This window comes from Monopterus albus, unplaced genomic scaffold, assembly GCF_001952655.1.
Source record: "Monopterus albus unplaced genomic scaffold, M_albus_1.0 scaffold190.1, whole genome shotgun sequence".
NCBI classification, from domain to species: Eukaryota; Metazoa; Chordata; class Actinopteri; order Synbranchiformes; family Synbranchidae; genus Monopterus; species Monopterus albus.
In genome coordinates, this window is record NW_018128070.1 from 143,714 (window position 1) to 162,796 (window position 19,083).

The following is a 19,083-nucleotide window of genomic DNA, read 5'->3' on the forward strand; positions in this document are numbered from 1 at the left end:
AAGCACAGCACTCATCAAAGAATAGAAGTTTAGTCTCCTACTAGTCATATATATGCATGTCATTACTTATTTGAAGCCATTAAAGTTGATTTGCAAATTAAATACAGTTTCCTGGGCTTTTTTTTTTTTTCACGGGTTTGACCGATGCATGTTTTACAGACAACACGGCGTCCATACTGACGAAGCGAGGCGGCTTCAGGAGACGGGAACAGCCTGTGTATCGGCTGGGCGTATTGATCACGGGTGGAAGTCCTTCCCTCAGCAGCACAAACACACTCTCAGTGCGTGTGTGTGACTGCGATTCTGACGGCGTAGCCTCATCTTGTGGAGCGGTGGCCTACACGGCGACTGGCCTGAGCACTGGTGCCCTTTTGGCTATTTTGGGCTGCATCATCACACTTCTGGGTAAGATCTGTGTTAAGTCCATGTAACAACTACGTATGCTTTTGTTGTAGTTGAAGAGGATGGTGATTAGTTTGTATTGTAATTGTTACTGTAGAGGATAAGGATAAGGTTAATCACCTTTATTGGCCAAGTATGTTACACAGAGGTGAGTGTTGCACTGCTTTGGCCACTATTCCTATGACATATAAACACATTTTACTTAACAGTTTACAGAAATGCACAGAAGTATCATCAGCAAAATGTATACAAAGTATAAAAACTTTAGTCAGTATGCAGAAAAATGACCCCATGAGTGTTAGATTATTATATATTTTATTACTGGTCAGTTATTACTAATGCTTTAGGATTTTAGTGTTTTTATTTTAAGTTGACATTAAGTTGATCTTTATATGTAAATATACAAACTAAAGTGGAGTAAATAGTAAATGTTTCTCTGAGATGTAGTGTAGTAGATCTGTAAACTGGTATGTACTGTAATGGTAAAGTAAAGTTAAGAGCATATAGTACATGAGTAAATTCTTATTTATTTAACCAGGGAAATCCCACTGAGGTTTACAACCTCTTTTTCAAAGGACCCCTGTCGAGACGACAGCATTACAAAGAAAGAATATCCTTAGTTACAGTCCACCACTGTCTGCTCTAACAAATGTGTCATGTCCTCAGACCTCATCAGTTAACAACTAAAAGAACATGAGCTCAGCTCACAACAAAAAGTCAGTTCAACATTACGTCAATGCAATTACTACACACAGATAGATGGGGGCAGCACAGAAGCAGCAATTAGCACCAAGCAAAAGCAGATCTGCAGGAAAGCAATAAAACAAGTAGTGGTATCAGCAGCTAATAGAAACTGATGTTGCCAAGCACACCAACACAAACTGAGCCAAGACATCGACTGTTGATGTAGATGTTGGCTCGTCCAGCAAATATTTAGCTTGGTGAAGTGAAACAGTGATCCCTGGGAGCTCAGTGTAGAGAAAGATTCTGACAGCAAAGCAGGAAAACTAAACTTTCAACCATAGCAACATGTAGTTCTATGATGAACAACACCCAGCCAAGTGAATTGTCATGTTGGGACTGTTTGCATGCTGCTCATATATTCAACAATACTGAATATATGAGCGCTAGTGTTAGCAGCAGGTTCTTCAGCATTTGGGTTAGTATATTAGCTCATGGCATCAACAGCTTAAATACAGCAACCTAATGCAAAAGGTGTCAGGAATATACTGTATGTTGAAGCAAGTAGAATATTTTAGTAGTGGAAAGTAACTAATTAGATTTATTAAAGTGTTTAACTACAGTTTTAAAAGTTTATAAGCGCAGGAGTTTAAACATAACAAGGCTGTAAAGGTGGACCAGTGAGGACATGAGTCTCCATGTTCAACGTGAGGACAATAATATCCCCAACAGTGTCTGTAGTCTCATTTACCCACTTGTTAGCAACCAGCATTTTTTAAGACATATAAAAGAATTTTTTTTAAAAACTTGTGTGGGTTATATTTTATTTCATAGAACAAAATATGAGAATGCAATGACCTTGTGTTACCACAGACCTTACTTCAGGCATCAAAACAAACACCCATTCCAAACACCAGTTGACTCCAGGGTGAGGGGACCAGAAGTGCAAAAATGATAACTCAGTTCTGGGTTTTAGGACTCACTGATACAGTACTCTATTTTTCATATTTTAAAAATATCTAATACACTTGATTGGAAGGATAACACCTTGTTCTTTTTGATTCTGGTATTTCGTAAAGTAGGTTGACATCTCCATCAACTTTTCAAAAATCTTCTCTTGCCAATTATGATTAAGTGTCATTATGTGTGCTGCTGTATTTGAGCAGACTGTACTAAAAAGATGTAATAAAGAGACAAAGAAGTGCCTGAAGGCAGCTTTAGATTGTGATAAGGCTTTAGATTTAGACTGTTTTCTTTTTTAAGGGAGCTCTCATGATGGCTTCCCTCAGAAACTTGTCAGTGTGTCTTACTAAATTACATAATGTTTCATCAAGGTCATAGTGATAAGTACTATGGAATACTGCATTGCAAGACTGACACTTCAGTTTTTTTAGTGCTATGCCATATGTTAAGATGTAACTAAAAGCACTTGTAAATGAGAATTCATTAACAAACCTTAAAGATGATGCAGCACTCAGCCATCCCCTCCAGTCTGCAATGCTGCTCATAAAACCCACACACATCTCATGCTATTACACCATCAGGGCAGAATCATAGTTTAACGCTTAGGTGATCTTCACTGAAAGCTGAGGAGGTTCTAAACAGCATATTCAATAACTGAAATGAGTTTTTTGATGGGGTCAAACTTTGCTTTTTATTCCAGTCCCCTTGAAGTTTGCAGTCTTTTAATTGCAACAGAGAATACTTTTTTGTGATAAATGAAAACTTCAAAAGAGCAACAGGGGGAAATATTTGGTCACGCAGCCCTGAACCCAGCATCGCCAATGAGAGCTGGCACTATTCCGCTTAGCATGGCCTCAGGCCACAGGCTTAGAACTAATGGCCTCCAGTTTAATATAGCTCCTCGTCGCCTTGTCTCTGTGTTTGTGTGTGTGCTTGCTTCGGTGTCCTCATCAGTCAGTTCTTCTCAATTGTATCAGCCTTTTTGCTATTTTCTGTCTCCTTTTCATGTGTGCGCCCCCTCCCCCTCTCAGAACACGTCCTTTTTTACCCTTGTATTAACACCCCTTGCATGACCGATCTTCCTTGATGGTCATCCATCAAGACCTCTTTCAATCTGTGGGTAGCAACTGAAGCTGTGATTGCGTGTGATTGTGTTGTTTTGGATGAGACATGAGCAGGAATAAGACCAGGGCTGTGTCTCACTGCTGTCATCTTCAGGTGCTGTTAGTCTTAAATCTGCTTCTTTCTCTTCTTTGCCCTCTACCCCATCAGTCAGTCTCTTTCTCATCAGGTGAGAGGAACACACACTCCCACCAGCAATGCTGATTGTAGTTATCTGTCATCACGACTGAGTCTAATAACTGCAATGCATTTGCCTGTGGAGAGCTCTCTAGAGTGCCAGTTGTCTGCTTTTCTTAGTATTCATCAGTTGTGTCCGAGAACAGCTGATACAAAGTGTGCATTTTTCGCCTAGCTGTCTGCTCTGGCTAAGATAAGTGATCGTTAATCAGATGCTGGTATTTTCAAAATTTCTGTAATCACTGAGCTTTTTCTTCTCCTTGCAGTTTTTTGAATGTCATTTAAAATCTTTTTTAATGACACTGACTTTTGAATGATACATCCAAACTACATAAACAAACATTATCTTGTTAAGATCTGGTGCCTTTTATTCCCAGTACAGGTCAGACATTGCTCAATCCTCTAGAGGCCCAATTAGAACATTATGTAGCACTGCAAATCTCCAGACAGTTATTTCTGTCTGAGTATTGCTTATCAGAGTCATTCTGTAAATCACCATGTCCTTATTTTACTGTCAGTCTGCTCTGCTAGCCCTCTGTGTGTAGATTTATGTGACTGTATTCAGACAGCAGACAATTTGTTTTTCAGATCTGATCTTGCACAGTGTGGTGACCTGTGAAAGACCACATCAGATTTGTGTCTAAACTCTAATTATATGCTCTCACAGCAAATATGCTAAAAACAAAAGGAGGAAAAGGTAATCGGTCCTGTTTTAACTGAGCAAGTCATTTCAGAGCAAATTCATCTTTATAATGGCTGAAGCTAAAGATCTCTTGTAAGTGAACTGGGAGATGAAGCACAGAACAGAAATGTTGATAAAAGAAATATAGGCACTAACATGGAAATTTGTGTGTCTGCTGATTTGATTGTTTCTAAGCTCTTTGACAAAAGAATACCGTTTTTGCAAAAGAGAGAATGTGAAGTTGTTGTCACACCGTGTTGGATTTTAGGTAAATGTACCATGTTTGCAATGACTTGCTCATTATCAGTCATAGAAATATACACTACATAAGTTAATAAGGTAATTTAAAAAAATTAATAGTGTCTTGTAAAACTACACACAGTAGTGGATGCTTCAACTACATCCAAACATGAACTTTTGTGTTCAGTTTGAGCACAGACAGGACAGAAACGGATTCATCTGTGACAGTCAGCTAAGGTTATCCATCCTGAATTGCCACAGTCAGTACGGTGAAATCTAAACGATTTAAGCAACTTTTTAGCCAAACAAAAGAAGAATTTATGTAGGTAAATACAGCATGTACCTCCAAATCTGGTGCCCCGTCCCAACATTCAACATGGCGTGACATACCTTCACATTTTCTCTAATCAGCTGAGAGAAATTATACAATCTCCACTCTTAGAATTAAATAAATCAGATGTTCTTTTGGAAATGTCAGCAAAGTTTTTGCAAACTAAAACAATAATCGATTAAGAGCTGAAGGGATTTTTGAGACAAACATACTAAACCGTCTCTATTGCTGACTTTATTTATTTATTTTGCAGATTTAAATTTTTATTAACTGTTTATTGGACAGAACAAGCTATTTGGAGATATCAGCTTGGGTTTTAAGGAAATTCTAATGAGATGCAACATGCATTGATCAAACGATTAGTTCAGAGAATACTTGGCAGAAGAATCAATGATGATAATAATCATTAGTTGCAGCCATAGTCCAGTCCTGCTTTACAAATTGTCTATGGAAAGCATACCATGCTGTTATAAAAACAAGATACTCTCATAAAATCAAGCTTATTGGCAGATTGAGTCGATGACCTTTTTGTCTGTCCGAAGCTGAAGATGTTTCATTCACTTTCACTGATGTAGCAGTGCATTCTGTTTGACATACCTTGTTCGACCTCGGCAACCACAGTAGGTTTGTGTTGTATCCTACCAGAAATTAGTATTTAACATAAAGCTGCCTTTTGTTTCAGACAGCATCAGAGTCGAAGATTAATATATCTCTTAGAAATGGCACCGAATCTCAGACGTGGGAAGTGTGTGGGTGACAATCTGAGTGAATAATCAGTCCCAGATTCACCAGAATCTCCCAGCACTTGGACAAGACAAATACTCCTCTAATGAGAAAGTGCATTTAATGATGCATGTTTGTAAGAAAAGGGCAGCACAGAAAACTCACCTTGTTCACTATCGATTGTGCTGGGTAGATCATTTATACAATTAAATCACAGCAAAAGCCTTTGTAACACTAATTTGGCCTCCTTTTTATCTGTTTTTCATTTAGTCAGCCATCAGTGTGCTATGAAAAGTGAGAGTCCTGCCACATTATGGTTACGTTTTTCCTAAACTGTCTGGGTTGGAAAACATTTCTCACAAGACCCCTGGTACCTGTCACAGTCTAACTATTTGTATGCTCCGCAATCCACCTGCTCATCCTAGTAGTACGTGACTGGATGTTGGCCCATCTCCAGTCTGATGCATCGTGCCTGCTTTCTAGCCATTAAAGTCTAAAGAGCTTTGCTGGAAAGCACAGAGAATATTCTATTTCCACGTGGCACTATGTAATTCACTTTGGAGAAGCCTTACTGAATTGAAAAGAATTTGGAATGACTTAAAATCAAAGGAAACAATCTTCCACAGAAATGTTTGGCATTCTGTCTCACAGCACTAGAAATACTCTCATGGATATTAGTAGTACTATTAGGCTGGAGGGACCATTGCAAGTATTCACAACAACTGATCACTAGTGATACCAGTGCTGCTGTTGTAGGGCCCTGGCAGTCACCAAACAGCTACTGGAGAGCTACCCACTCATCTCCTGCAGCAGTTCCACCCTTCCATCTCTTCCATTTGGTCCCTTATTAAAGGGTGTGAAGTGGTGTTTGAATTTGGTTCCTGGGCCTCTTTCTCTGCTGCCTGCAGTAGCTCGACGCCGAGTAGGAAAAGAAATATGGACCCACGGAACAATATTTCACTGGCACCATCTTGACATTGATGGATAGAGGATCATTAGACATTTGCCAGTTTGCCTGGGCGTAGAGTTATTTTCAGCAATAATGTATAGGAGAGGGAGCAGGGCTGGAGGAGGGCTTCTGGTAAGATCTCAGAGGGCCATGGATTCCAGTTTGGCGCAGTTTTGTATGTTTTGAAGCAAAATGTAGGCGGGGAAAACACAAAGGAGCACAACATATTACATTCCAGTTTTAGACCAGTTAACTAAGATAAAATTTGCAAAGCATTGGATTCAGTTGTTCACGGTTTCTTTTGCCAGACATACCCCTGTGGCACTGTCAGATGAACTCAAGTACTCTTTCACTGACACCACACATACATGTACCATGCCAATGTGTATGTTTTTATGTTGTAAACGATTTAAGTGTTTGGGTGGTGTGGTCAGGTTTGCATTTAGCTGAAAGCTGGTTGTCTCTACCTGTTTTTTAGATTTCTTTATTATTTCAGCTGTTTATCCATTATTTCTCTATAACAAATTGTACTGCTTATTGACTTTAAATATTTGTATCAACAGTTTGCTCATTACTTTTTGCTAACCATTTTCAACCATTTACTTTTGGCAATTTCAAATGATTGCAGTTTTATTTACCTGTTAAACAGTATAACTGTTTCAACAGTTTATCTATATGATACTTACTGACTATTTAGCATTGACTTAGGCTCTGTCTGTTTCTTCACAGTGATGGTTCTGCTAATTGTGTCAATGCGTCGGAGGAGGAAGGAGCCACTCATTCTTGAGGAGGAGCGAGATATCAGAGAGAATATTGTTCGCTATGATGACGAGGGAGGGGGAGAAGAGGACACAGAGGCCTTTGACATGGTTACCCTCCGCAACCTCAATGTCATCAGAGACCCCAGCGTGCGGCGTGATGTAACACCAGATACACCGACCTTTTATCATTACCCATCAGGTACTCGCCCATCCTATAAATCCCTGCCGGACAACGTGGTGTTTCGAGAGTTTATTTGGGAGCGACTTAAGGATGCTGATGTGGACCCGTCAGCCCCCCCTTATGACTCTCTCCAGACGTATGCTTTTGAAGGCAATGGCTCTGTAGCAGAGTCGCTAAGCTCACTGGAGTCATTAAGTACAGATTCAGATCAGAACTATGATTATCTCAGCAACTGGGGACCGCGTTTCAAAAAGCTGGCTGACCTGTATGGCAACTGCGACGGCACCAGTGTCTTCTCATAGCCCCCAGATGTGTCTCAGCATTTCTCGGACTTAAAAATAATAATTTATTGTCAGAGAAAATGATTTTTTTTCTGACTTAGTGCATTGGGAAAAAAGATTCAAAGACAACACAAGAGAGACTGAAAGAAACACATCTCGACTTAAAAAGGTTTTTTTTTTTGTTTGTTTGGTTACCTCCTTATATGGATTTTTAAAAGCGTGCCATGGTGAGTTTTGTCACAGACTCCAAAAGTGGCTTTAATGAGGAGGAAACCCTGTGTGCAAATGACATTAAAGGTCTCAGATTTTGGGCTCAAGTCCAGCCATTGACTGCAGAATGTGTACATGTTGGAGCATTTTTCCCAGGAGGCACCTATGCTTTCATTCCAGCAGTGGGCACTGGTCCAGCTGCCTTGCTTTGATGCATTCCTTTGCTATCTTTATGCTAAAAAAACATAAAAGTTCCTCATGAAATGTCATGTCCCTGGTGGCTAATCAGTACTCACTTGACTGTTTGTTAGAATTTTGACAATGAATTCTATGTTTTCTTTTGGTTGGGGGAGCAGGGCACTAAGGGGGTGGGTTTCATAAACATTTAAATACAGAGCCACATTATTCATGGACTCTGCCATACCCCAACACTATATAAAAAGTGCAACACATACAGTGCTGTATAAATAAGCAGTTGATGTACTAAGGAAGTGATATGAAGATATAAGACATAGGTGCAAAAGAATGACACCCTTGTCAGTTTGATGTCTCCACTGGGTGCAACAGGAAAGCATATAATTTCTCTTACTCTCATAATATATTTTGCAGGAGTTGCAGTGTAGTGTTTGTCTGGTTTTTCCTTCATCCTTTCTATTACCATGTCCAATATGTTTTCTCAGCCATAAAATGTCGGGTTTCCGCTGTTCTGCTTTTGTACAAGTCAGGGGCCTTGGGAACACCTGATACAGCTTCGTTGAAGGATCAGTCCTTGTTGTACCTGATTGCAAGATGCACCTAGATTAGGAAAAAGAGACAGTTCTTACCTGGGTGAAGCTGCAGTTTGTAAGTAAATGAATTTTGCTTCTGTAGTTTGCAGAGTCTAGTATATATTCTCCTGAAATTGACATGAAATCATGTCCAAGGTTTGTTTATTGATGGTGAAAGGACACACTGTATGATAATCATATTGTGCCAATTTTTTTCTAGCTTCAACAAATTATGTTACAGTTGGGTGTTGACATGTACAACCGATATGTATTATTATTTATTTTGAAGATGCAGAATTGTGCAAATGATGTTTTTAATCCTTTTGCTGTAAATAAAATGGACATTAAGTTCCTTAAAAGACTGGGGAGATTTATTTCTGTCTTATCTGAACAGTGGGAGAAAATAAATATACAGTAACTAGAGAACCTTTATGACAAAAAATTACAACCCATGTCTAAAAATAATAGGCAGTGATTTTAAAAATTCTCATCAAATTTGGGGAATTCAAAGTAGCAGAGAGAGGGGGATGGAGACAAAGGAGGAGAAAAGATTTTTTTCTGTCTTTTTGATGAGGCTTTTGTAGCTGAAACTCCTGATCCAAAGCACTGGTGCTCCTGAGAGGCCTGTGTGATGACTGCGAGGCTCACTGTTGGCCATCTCATGAGCCTTTTGCAAATTAACCTGGCCTGTGTTATGCAGTCAAAAGAACCTTAATTATAGGTGTGTTCAAATACTACATCTAGTGTGATGACTGACAAAGTACATCGACATGTTGTGTGTGTGTGTGTGGTATGAAAAATATACCTACATAGTTTTGGGGTTGTAGCTGCAGGATTTCAGAATTACTTTGCAGGTAAAAACTTTAAAATTGTTATTTTGAAAAATAAGAAAGTCTTTTTTCCTGACCTTGTGCATTTATTTAACTACTGAATTTGTTTGTCCATCATGCCAAGTACAGTTTCAAAAGGCTCAGTGTTTTCAAATAGAGACCTGACTACATTTGAAATCCATCATGTTTTCAGACTCGATCCAGACCGTAGCAAGAAACAGCTATTCAAATTAGATTTTTAATTCTGGTATTGTTGACATTTTTCCGGGTAACTGCACCTCAAGGGTGGTTTATGAACTATCTTAATTAGAAACAAAGCTGTAGTACTGAGCGCAGAGTGGAAAGAAAAACGTTTTGAATATATGTAGAAAAGACTTTTACTTACAAAATCTTTTCTATGCTCAAAATGTTTTTTTAAGTGTACAAATGTTTTGGGAATGTGTGAATAAAATGTGTAAGCAAATTATATTACATAAAGACTGCAGATAATTAAACGTGTTTGTGAACAGCTGTCTACAGATAGAAAGCAGCAAATTTCAGGACTCTTGGGTACTCTTGTCTTTAATTGCACATACAACTGTGAATGTGATTGGACAATGAGAATCCAATCATAGAGCAGAGTCAAGCTGTCCAATCAGAGGGCAGTTGGGTCTCTTGTGGTTTGCTCTCTGGTAGGCTCAAGATGGAGGACGGTGTGGCTTTTTGTGTGACACAGGTTGGTAGCAGTACAAAATCACTCAAAATGTAAAGTGCAGCATTCTGTATGTATGTAGTGCAGGTGCTTAGCTGTTATTCTGTGGTAAAGTTGTTGAACAAATGTATATTTTTGAGTTCAGGTGGCCTACTTTATCTGGGGTTAGGCAAAATTGAGTGCTAGCTAATGCATAATGTTAGCAAAACTCTGCTAGCAAGACGCTTTCCAGCTGAAGGCCAGCCAGATGTTTCCCGCTGGTTCCATGTGGTCAATTAGCAGTCCAGAGCACTTTTACTAGCATGCTTATTTGAACAGTGAGTTTGACTGTTAGAACCTGCTTCTAGGAAACTTTGTTATGACTTAATTAAACTTATCTCCGGACTTTCAGCGTTATGCATCAAGTTCAGTAGTGTTTAGACTACTCTGACATTTCTTTTATTCTAATGGAGTAGCCTACGTGCTCTTTTAATTGAGTGCTGCATTCTTCTGCAGCCGCTGTGTAACATGCATTTAGATTGAAGTCGAGACAAACCATCAGCTGCCAGTCATCATCCATGAACTTCTTTAAAGGCCTGTTTGGGTCAAATTCAACTCAAAGGTCATGCAGATCCTTACACTGGCCCATTTTTCCTGAATCCAACACATTAACTATGAGAACTGAATAACTTATGCAACATTTGAATAAAATTGATTATCTGAGATGATCAATGTTATTCATTTCACCTGTTAGTGGTCATAATGTTGTGGCTGATCTGTGTATATAGTGGTGTAATATAAGGTGGATAAAGGTAGGTGACACTAATTTCACCTAAGGTCAGAGGTATAGTCACAAGCTTTTGTACAGCTTTCGCTTACCATTACAGGGTTTCTCTTCCATGTTTGTGTCAAATGAAATTTGAATGAAAACCTACAGCGCTGATAATGTATATTTTATTAGGTACACCTGTACAATTGTTTGCAATTCAGTGCAACACTTTGGCTGTAACATCTGTGTTTATGAAGCTCAGAATGTTTGTTTTTGTTGAAATTGTCATGTATATAAAATCAGCTGTGCTGATTATTGAGGCCATAGTTAAGGCGGTGTTGTACAGGACTACACAATATTCAGAGGTATCTATATTTTTGTCCTCCCTAGCTACATATATGAGAGTCAGAATATTAGAAAAGCCTCTGAATATAATAAAGTTCAGTACAACACCACCTTTAATTATGACCTCAATAATAAATGTATAATTGCATTTTGAAGGAAACTGAAACATTTTGAGCTTCATAAACACAGATGTTAAGGTGGAAGTGTTTTCATTGAACTGTATACAATTGAACAGGTGTATCTAATAAAGTGGCTGAGTGTATTTGTGTATTTTATGAAAGTGGAATTACATTGGTACTGTACTAGTACTTGTTCTCATGTTCACTTGCTATATTATGGCAAAATGCACAACAGTAGGACCAGCCATGCTTTGTATAGGTGATATATATATACACACACACTCACTCAATATTTTGTTCTTTTTTGTGTGTTTTTAGCCACTACTATTTGTGGTTTATGCTGGTATGTGGTGAAAGGCAAGTTCATTTCATTGTAAAATTGAAAAACAAAATGCATTCAACTCAGGTCATATGTACTGTACATTGCACAATGTATTTGTTGTTGATTACAGTGCACTTGCAGACCTGCTGAGTATGTCATCAAGTCCAGAAGTTGGAGCCACACAGCCCAGTGAATAAGAGAAGAATCATGGGCTCACAATACAGATGATGTATCAAATCTTGACATCCAGATGACAGTTCAGTTGGTGAGTGATACTAAATTACTCAGAATGTTGTTAAAATTTAAAGTAAACAAATTCTTACTATTGTGGAAAGTTCTCAAAGTTTAATTTAACTTAAGTTTAGTTATGGGACCTGGTACAGTCGGTGCTTTACAACTGCAGATTAGTTTAAAGTACTGTTAAAGAGAAAGACTGTTTCATGGAGCAAGGGTAAAACCATACAGGGCAGTTCTTAAAAATTCTATTTGGTTCCTTAGGCCTGACTGGAGAAGCCAGGTGCATGTGGAAGACGTGAGAGGTCCTCTGCCTCAATGACTTCTACTTTGGGGTTGGGTGAAAGCATAGTGTTGACCTTTGGCTGCTAGAGTGGTGTGGAATTAAGCAGTACAATATCAAGTATTTTTTACACAATTATGAATATTACACTCTTTTTTTGACATATTTTTGCGCTGGCCTTTGTGTCAGTGTGAATGGTTTATGATTTGTACGGACATGGAGAGCCTGACTCATGAAATATTTGATCGTGTAAGGATCTTTATTTATAAAAGGTAATAAATAAAGCTGTTTACTCTCTGGAAAAGGTTGATTTGCTTTAAAACACACTGGCATTCATCCATCTTCATTGTCACTCTAGTCAGTCAGAGCTGAGAGAACACACACCGCTCTCCCACCATATGCCACAGCTAGCTGTTTGAATCATCCTTTATCCTCGCTGCCTCCGACCTCTCCCTTTTCTCCTCTTTTCTTTACCCTCTCCCACCCTCCTCCTTTCTCTGCTCATTCCTGTTTGCTATCCTAGTCCCTGTCGTCAAAGAAGTTTGACTACCGACAGTTTGCTGCCATTCCTTCTTCCAAACCCGTATACGACATCCAGGTATTGGCTGCATGCTGAGCTCCGGGTGTCCCCCCGGGCCTCCTCCCTTCTCCCTGGCTTTTCCTACTGCCTGTCCCTCTCTAGTGTCTCTGTTAAGAGGCATCAGTGCGTCTGCATTGTGTCTCAGTGATTGATCAGTACTTCCATCAGCTGTCTTGTTCCACGCATGGGTTGCATATTGGACAGACAAATAACATGCCCTTTCTCTCATGCTCTGGGTTTCCTTCTGCAGTAGTTTGCGTAGATTTGTGCGATACAGTTTGTTTCTTCCTGTTTGTGTGGAGGACGAGAGGGGAGGGGAGACGGGTGCTGGAGTGCGAGCAGGGCTTGTATTGAAGTGGTCTTTTATTTTTGGGGGTTCAGGTATCTGTGGTTGTCTGTCGCAATGTCAGTCTGCACCATGTGGGATTCCTGTGCGGTTTAGTTGTTGCTCAGTGACCTCAGTTTGTGCTTGTATCCTCCCTTTGGTGGGTGTAACTGAATTGGTATTGTTGTGTGTAAGTGTACTTGTTATGTTTGAGACTTCTGCACATGAACTGACAACCATGCTGTTGAAGTGCCACCTGCTGGCACATCACTGCTAGCTCCACTGTTCACGTGGTTAAGGCTTCAAACACTACTGCTCAGTTACTCACTGTCTTTTCTTTTGTTACAGACTCCTGACGCAGTTGACAACATGCAGTCCACTGATGACGGCTCCAGCAGAATGTAAACAGGCTTTGTGAAAAGTAGAAGTCACAAAAATGTGTGCTGTTACTTCATTTTATTCTACGTCATCATCCCAGATATCCTCTACTCCAAACCTACCCAGCCCACTGTGCCTGCCCCCACACATATTAAAGCATATTTTTCAGGAGAGGGTCAGACCCCAATTTTACCACATTATTTCCTGTTGTGTGGTTTTAGTTTCTTTCATTACCACATCCAAAAGCAGCACAGACCTCCAGTGTTTTCTAGAGATGGGTTAGACACTGATAACAAGGGAAGGTCAAACTGAAATCTACCCAAATAACATTACAAGTGTTGATATAGTAAAAGACAAATGACTTGTCTATTGCTTAGTTATCTGTTGTGCACGGTGCATTGTTGATGTTGTACAGTGGCTTCGTTGTGTCCACACGATACAACAAACCCCAGAACTGATGACCATAACGTAACTTCCCTGTCCTTCAACGTGCCAGTCTTTTCTGGAGCAGTAGTCAAGTAGAGGTACTGTGGCTTTTGTGGCTCTGACAGCCTGGGAGGTTCAGTGCCACCTGCTGGCACTTCGCTGCTAGCTCCACTGCTCACATAGCTTCAAACACTCTGCTGCTCAGTTACTCACTGTCTTTTCTTTTGTTACAGTCTCCTGACACAGTTGACAACATGCAGTCCACTGATGACGGCTCCGGCAGACCAGGTGAGTACTGAAACTTTAGAACGTAAACCGGCTTTGTGAAAAGTAGAAGTGACCAAATTGTGTACCATTACTTTAGTTTATTCTACACCATCATCCCAGACATTCTCTACTCCAAACTTACCCAGTTCACTGTGCCTGCCCCCACCTGTCAGAATCAGAATCTGCTTTATTGGCCAGGTGTGTCGGACACACGAGGAATTTGACTCTGGAACATCAGCTCTCAAAGTGTATGTACATATCCCCATGCAAGGGGCAAGTAAACAGTAAACCAACATAAGGCTGTGTAATATAACAAATGAAGCAGTATTAACAAGCAATAAACAGTGCATACAATGCAAAATAAGCAGTATTAACAGTAAACAATGCAGACAGATAAGGAATGTTCACTGTGAAATGGGATAAGTAGGAATAAAAATAGAGTACTTAAAAATAGAGACCTGTACGGATCTGTATAATCTGTACGAGGTATATTTACAGGTATTGCACTGAGGGTTATTGTCCAATCATACTGTCATTGGTTAAGTGTTCATCAGTGTGACGGCCTGGGGGAAGAAACTGTCCCTGTGCCTGGTTGTCTTGGTGCACAGTGACCTGTAACACCGTCCAGAGAGGAGGAGTTCAAACAGATTGTGTCCAGGGTATGAGGGGTCTACAGTGATCCTCTCCGCCCTCCTTTTGACCTGTGAGGTGTACAGGTCCTCCATGGAGGACAGGCTCACACCAATGACCTTTTCTGCAGTCCTGACTGTCCGCTGAAGTCTGTACTTGTCCTGTTTGGTTGCTGAGCCAAACCAGACAGTGATGGAGGTGCAGAGAACAGACTCGATGATTCCTCTGTAGAACTGTATCAGCAGCTCCTGAGGCAGGTCGAACTTCCTGAGCTGGCGCAGGAAGTACATCCTCTGCTGTGCCTCAGAGGTGTGCATGGACTTGGAAAGTCGTCTGGGAACAAGGTGGAAAGTCTGGGTAACGTTTCATTAGATGGCAAAATGATATTTTCATCTACTGAGCTAGCGTTAAGTTAGCTGACTTGCCTTGGGGCAACAGGTGTGCATATCTGAGTTTGAATACAAATAAGTGCAATGTAAATAGAGTGCAGTAGATAAAAGCTAAGAAAAATGTACACAACTACGCTATGTACAGCTTTTACTAATATATTTAAAAATCAGGTTTTTGTCACTAATATACAAACAATAAAACATTATTATTTTTAATATTTTACTCTTATGGGAGTAAACTGGTGTTCCTGAAGTGATAAGTCTGTCCAGTGAGACACAGACCACAACCTCTGGCCCTTCAGGCAGCAGAAAGGTGATGGATAAAATTATGGCTGTGTGCGGGAACCAGTTTATTTACTTGGAATATAGTTAGACTGACTTAAAATTGATGTTTATGTCCAGAGCAGAGCAAATAGGTAATGCTCAAACTGTAATATGCACAACAGTAGGACTAACCACACTTTGCATAGATTATATATACACAATATTATGCAGTTAATTTCCACCACTATAGTTTCATAAAAGGCAAGTTTAACTGGAAAACAATGTATTTCAAGACGTTTCATATATTATACACTGCGCAATCTATTTGAATACAGTGCACCTGAAGACCTGCTGAGTACATCAACTACAGAACTCGGAGGCACGCGGCCCAGCAAAGAGGATGACCCGACACCACAAACCTCTAGACAACAATTCAGATGGTAAGTACATTCTTCAGACCATTGTGAAATACTGTACGTAACATCAAATTCTTACTGCTGTGGATAGCTTCTCAAAGTGAAATTTAACATTACTTCAGATTAGTATCACTTAAATGTGGAACCTTTTTACAAGAGCAGTGCTTTACAACTGCAGATTAGTTTAAATTACTGTTAAAAATCAAATTTGCATGGCCTGTTTCATAAATTAAGGGTAAATAAAAATTGTTGAAGTGAATGTTCCTTATAGGCTTGATGGCGATGAACCAAGCAGAGCAACGACATCAGCAGTCTGGCCTTTTCTTGGGATTTGCCACCAGTAATTCGGAGACGGCTATTATTTCAACATGTGGTGAGATGACGGCTTGTATTTCAAGTTTGTTTGTTTTTTTTCTCCCCCCAGATTTTGTCTATATGTTGACTTAGAACTTTGCAGTGTCCATTCTGCATATATGTGAAAGGATGTTCACTGCCCAGGGTTAAATAATGTGCTCACTAAAAGCCTCATGGAGAAGATGTGATGTACTCTGCTGTGATGACTCCACCATTAGGGATTTCCCATCTTGCCCAAAACTTCAGCAGCATGTAAAAAGAAGGGTACTCGGTGTGGGAGATGGAGTGCTTTTCAGGGCCCTGTGTTCAACATTTTCAGCCTTGTTCTAGGCCCTGTTTTTGTTTTTTCTTCAATAAAGCTATTACAACTATTAAAACTGTCTTGTTCTGCTTTTAACATCAAAGATATCCGGCACTGTTTCAGGTCTCTTGGTTCTTCTCCAGCATGATCCACATCTGGGAAAACGGTCCCCCTGAAATTAAAATATTCATAAATAAGAATGGACAACACCTTGAAATATTTTCTGGGATTAAGTTTTTACAAAAATTGTCAAACAGTCTCTTACCTCAATGTCCTCAATTTTCCACAGCTGTGGTTCTAACAGTCTGGTTATGAGGGGGAAAGACAAACTGGACCAAGTTATTTTGTTCTGTAAAAAAAAAAAACTGTGTGGAGCACATTCCACTGAAGCAAGCAGTCAAATTAAGATGAGCATGGTTTTAAGTATTATACAAATATTCTGACTGTAGTAAAGTTTTTGAAATTGCCCTTAAAATGACAAACCCACATGCAGCCTGAAAAGCGAGTAACTACTACTATGAAGCCAAATTCTCAAATTAGGCTTCAGTCATTTAAAGTGCACCGAAGAATTAAACATTTTAATTATTCACATATTAAATGTTAATATCAAAACAAGACTGCATAGAGTACCTGAAGGGAAAGTCAGGTTTCTTTGCAGCTTCATGGAAGAACCCCAGAGCTGTGGATGCCTGGTTTTTGGCCATTTGGAGGATCAGGATCTGTGACAATACATTTAGAGTTAACTCAGTCGGCTACTCAAAGTTACTCACGAGTTTATCCACAGTGAATTAAAAGATAATTTTATTTGCCAGCTATACTATCAACTTGTTGTGTTTCACTTGAGAGCAATGAAGGTCAATCACTATGTTATGACAATGCCATAAACATTACAGATAGATCACTGGAGGTTTTTACTAAAGCTTCATTATCATACAGTAAGTCAAACTGTTACACTACAGTTCATTCTGACCCTGTGTACAAACATGGTGGATACAATGCAGAGTGAAAGCACTAATACAAATGCTAATATTCACACCTTACAGCTGCTGTCTTAAGACACCATATATCAAATTAGGAGGTTTGTCAGTGGAAAAAAACAAGATTTTTTTTTAAGCAGGGGATCTCATATCTTCTCTAACCTCCTTCCTTACCTTTACCACAGGTAACCCTCTGCTTTCTTCATCACTCCTTTCTCTCTTCTACCGTGTCTTCAGCTTGCTGGTTTGTGGAGGACCCCACCACGAAGCCACAGCGTCTATCTTAGCCCTAGTCAGTGTCTTATATTACCTGTGGAAAAAGCCAATCTTCTTCTTTAACCTTCTCCGTCTTCAATCTCCGATTGTGGGGAGGATGCTATCTCCCCCTGACCCTGGTGTCCTGGCTCCCCCAGCTGTAGCTTTCATGATGTACCTCACTGGGCAAATAACATTAAGGGCCTTGCTGGATGTATGTACCAGCTTATTGCCCAGCTGGCTGGTTTCATGTTCTGTGTGGACATTTACTGCAGAAGAAGTCTTACTGTCATCGTCTTCCCTCCAGTTCCCCTGCATGCCTGCTGCAGCTCAGCACACTTCATCCATTCATTATACCTGAAGACTGTAAACAGGTGGATAAGAGACAGGGACTGCAGGTTTCTACAGCTTAACTTAACTTAGTCATGTATCCAGATGCCAAAGGACTGGAGCTGGTTCTGCTGTGCCAGTTAAAGAGACTTCAAACTGTCAAAGGAGCAAAAGCTTGTATTGACAGCTGGGTGTGTAAGGTCAAGGCACAACACTCAGCCTAAACGGAAGTTCTTAGTCTTAGTCATGACCTTCAAAGTCAGCCTTTCCTACGTCGGAAAATCAACAACAGTCTCTTTCATTACAACCTCCATACACAATGCACAATGGTTAACATCACTGACTGCGGCACAGCAAGTCCGGATTCACGCCCCTGTTAAAGTAGGAGAGTTCGTTTTTAGAGTATGAAATAAACTCTTATGCACTTTGGGTAATAACAGGAGTCAGTAAAAGTTCCGAAGATGTTTCTGTAAGCAGGCGGATGGCATGATGGTTAAGGCCACTGACTGTAGTATGGAAGGTCGTGGGTTCGCGCCAGTTCGCCGAGCACAGATACCTCCAAAAGCATGACAAGCACGATTGGTCAGGGTGCGGATGCCAGAGGTGGGGACTGAAGATGGAGAACGCAGAAGGAGGCGAAGGGGGGCGGGGGAAAAGGTCGAGATAAGAAAGCAGATAATTTTTTTTTTTTTAATCAATCTTCTCCGCCCTACCTCTGCCCTCCACACATCTCAACCAACCGTACTTTCATGGTGATCCTTGCGGAGGTGCCATGAACGCCCAACGGTGCTTGTCATTGCTTTTGGAAGTACCTATGCTCGGTGAACTGGCGCGAACCCACGACCTTCCGTATTACAATCAGTGGTACGGAAGCTTTAACCACTGCACCATCCGCCTGCTTACAAAAACATCTTCGGAACTTTTACTGACTCCTGTTATTACCCAAAGTGCATAAGGGTTTATATCATACTCTAAAAACGAACTCTCCTGCTTTAACAGGGACGTGAATCCGGACTTGCTGTGCCGCAGTCAGTGATGTTAACCATTGTGCATTGTGTATGGAGGTTGTAATGAAAGAGACTGACAGGTCTCTTGACTAACGACTCGACTATTTGGCGGCGCAGCCCTAATGAGCCGTCTCTCCTACCC

At 40.2% G+C, this 19,083-nt stretch overlaps 1 protein-coding gene and 3 long non-coding RNA genes across 6 annotated transcripts in view; 3 read left to right on the forward strand and 1 right to left on the reverse strand.

Annotated features, from left to right (window-relative positions):
- The window catches only part of cdh7a (cadherin 7a), a 50,501-nt gene extending 41,736 nt beyond the window's left edge, over positions 1–8,765 (forward strand). The window contains exons 9-10 of the mRNA XM_020617506.1: positions 160–405; positions 7,000–8,765. Coding sequence (XP_020473162.1) covers positions 160–405; positions 7,000–7,514 — 761 coding nt within the window. The 3' untranslated portion in view covers positions 7,515–8,765. The remainder of the gene's footprint in view (positions 1–159; positions 406–6,999) is intronic.
- Positions 8,766–9,946: 1,181 nt separating this feature from the next.
- Positions 9,947–13,173, forward strand: LOC109970119 (uncharacterized). Of its 2 annotated transcripts, none has more exons than XR_002276366.1 (3): positions 9,947–10,015; positions 11,656–11,790; positions 12,566–13,173. It is a non-coding gene; the product is annotated as an uncharacterized LOC109970119 (long non-coding RNA). The 2 variants fall into 2 exon arrangements; XR_002276367.1 differs by lacking the exon at positions 12,566–13,173 and adding an exon at positions 12,024–12,094.
- Positions 13,174–14,886: 1,713 nt separating this feature from the next.
- LOC109970118 (uncharacterized) lies at positions 14,887–16,492 on the forward strand. 2 transcript variants are annotated; one of them, XR_002276365.1, is made up of 4 exons: positions 14,887–15,005; positions 15,637–15,741; positions 15,989–16,090; positions 16,216–16,486. It is a non-coding gene; the product is annotated as an uncharacterized LOC109970118 (long non-coding RNA). The 2 variants fall into 2 exon arrangements; XR_002276364.1 differs by having other exon boundaries at positions 15,989–16,492.
- Positions 16,493–16,646: 154 nt separating this feature from the next.
- LOC109970120 (uncharacterized) lies at positions 16,647–18,139 on the reverse strand. Its single transcript, XR_002276368.1, has 3 exons — positions 17,524–18,139; positions 17,003–17,091; positions 16,647–16,721 (listed from the first exon to the last, which is right to left on the reverse strand). It is a non-coding gene; the product is annotated as an uncharacterized LOC109970120 (long non-coding RNA).
- Positions 18,140–19,083: the final 944 nt, after the last annotated feature.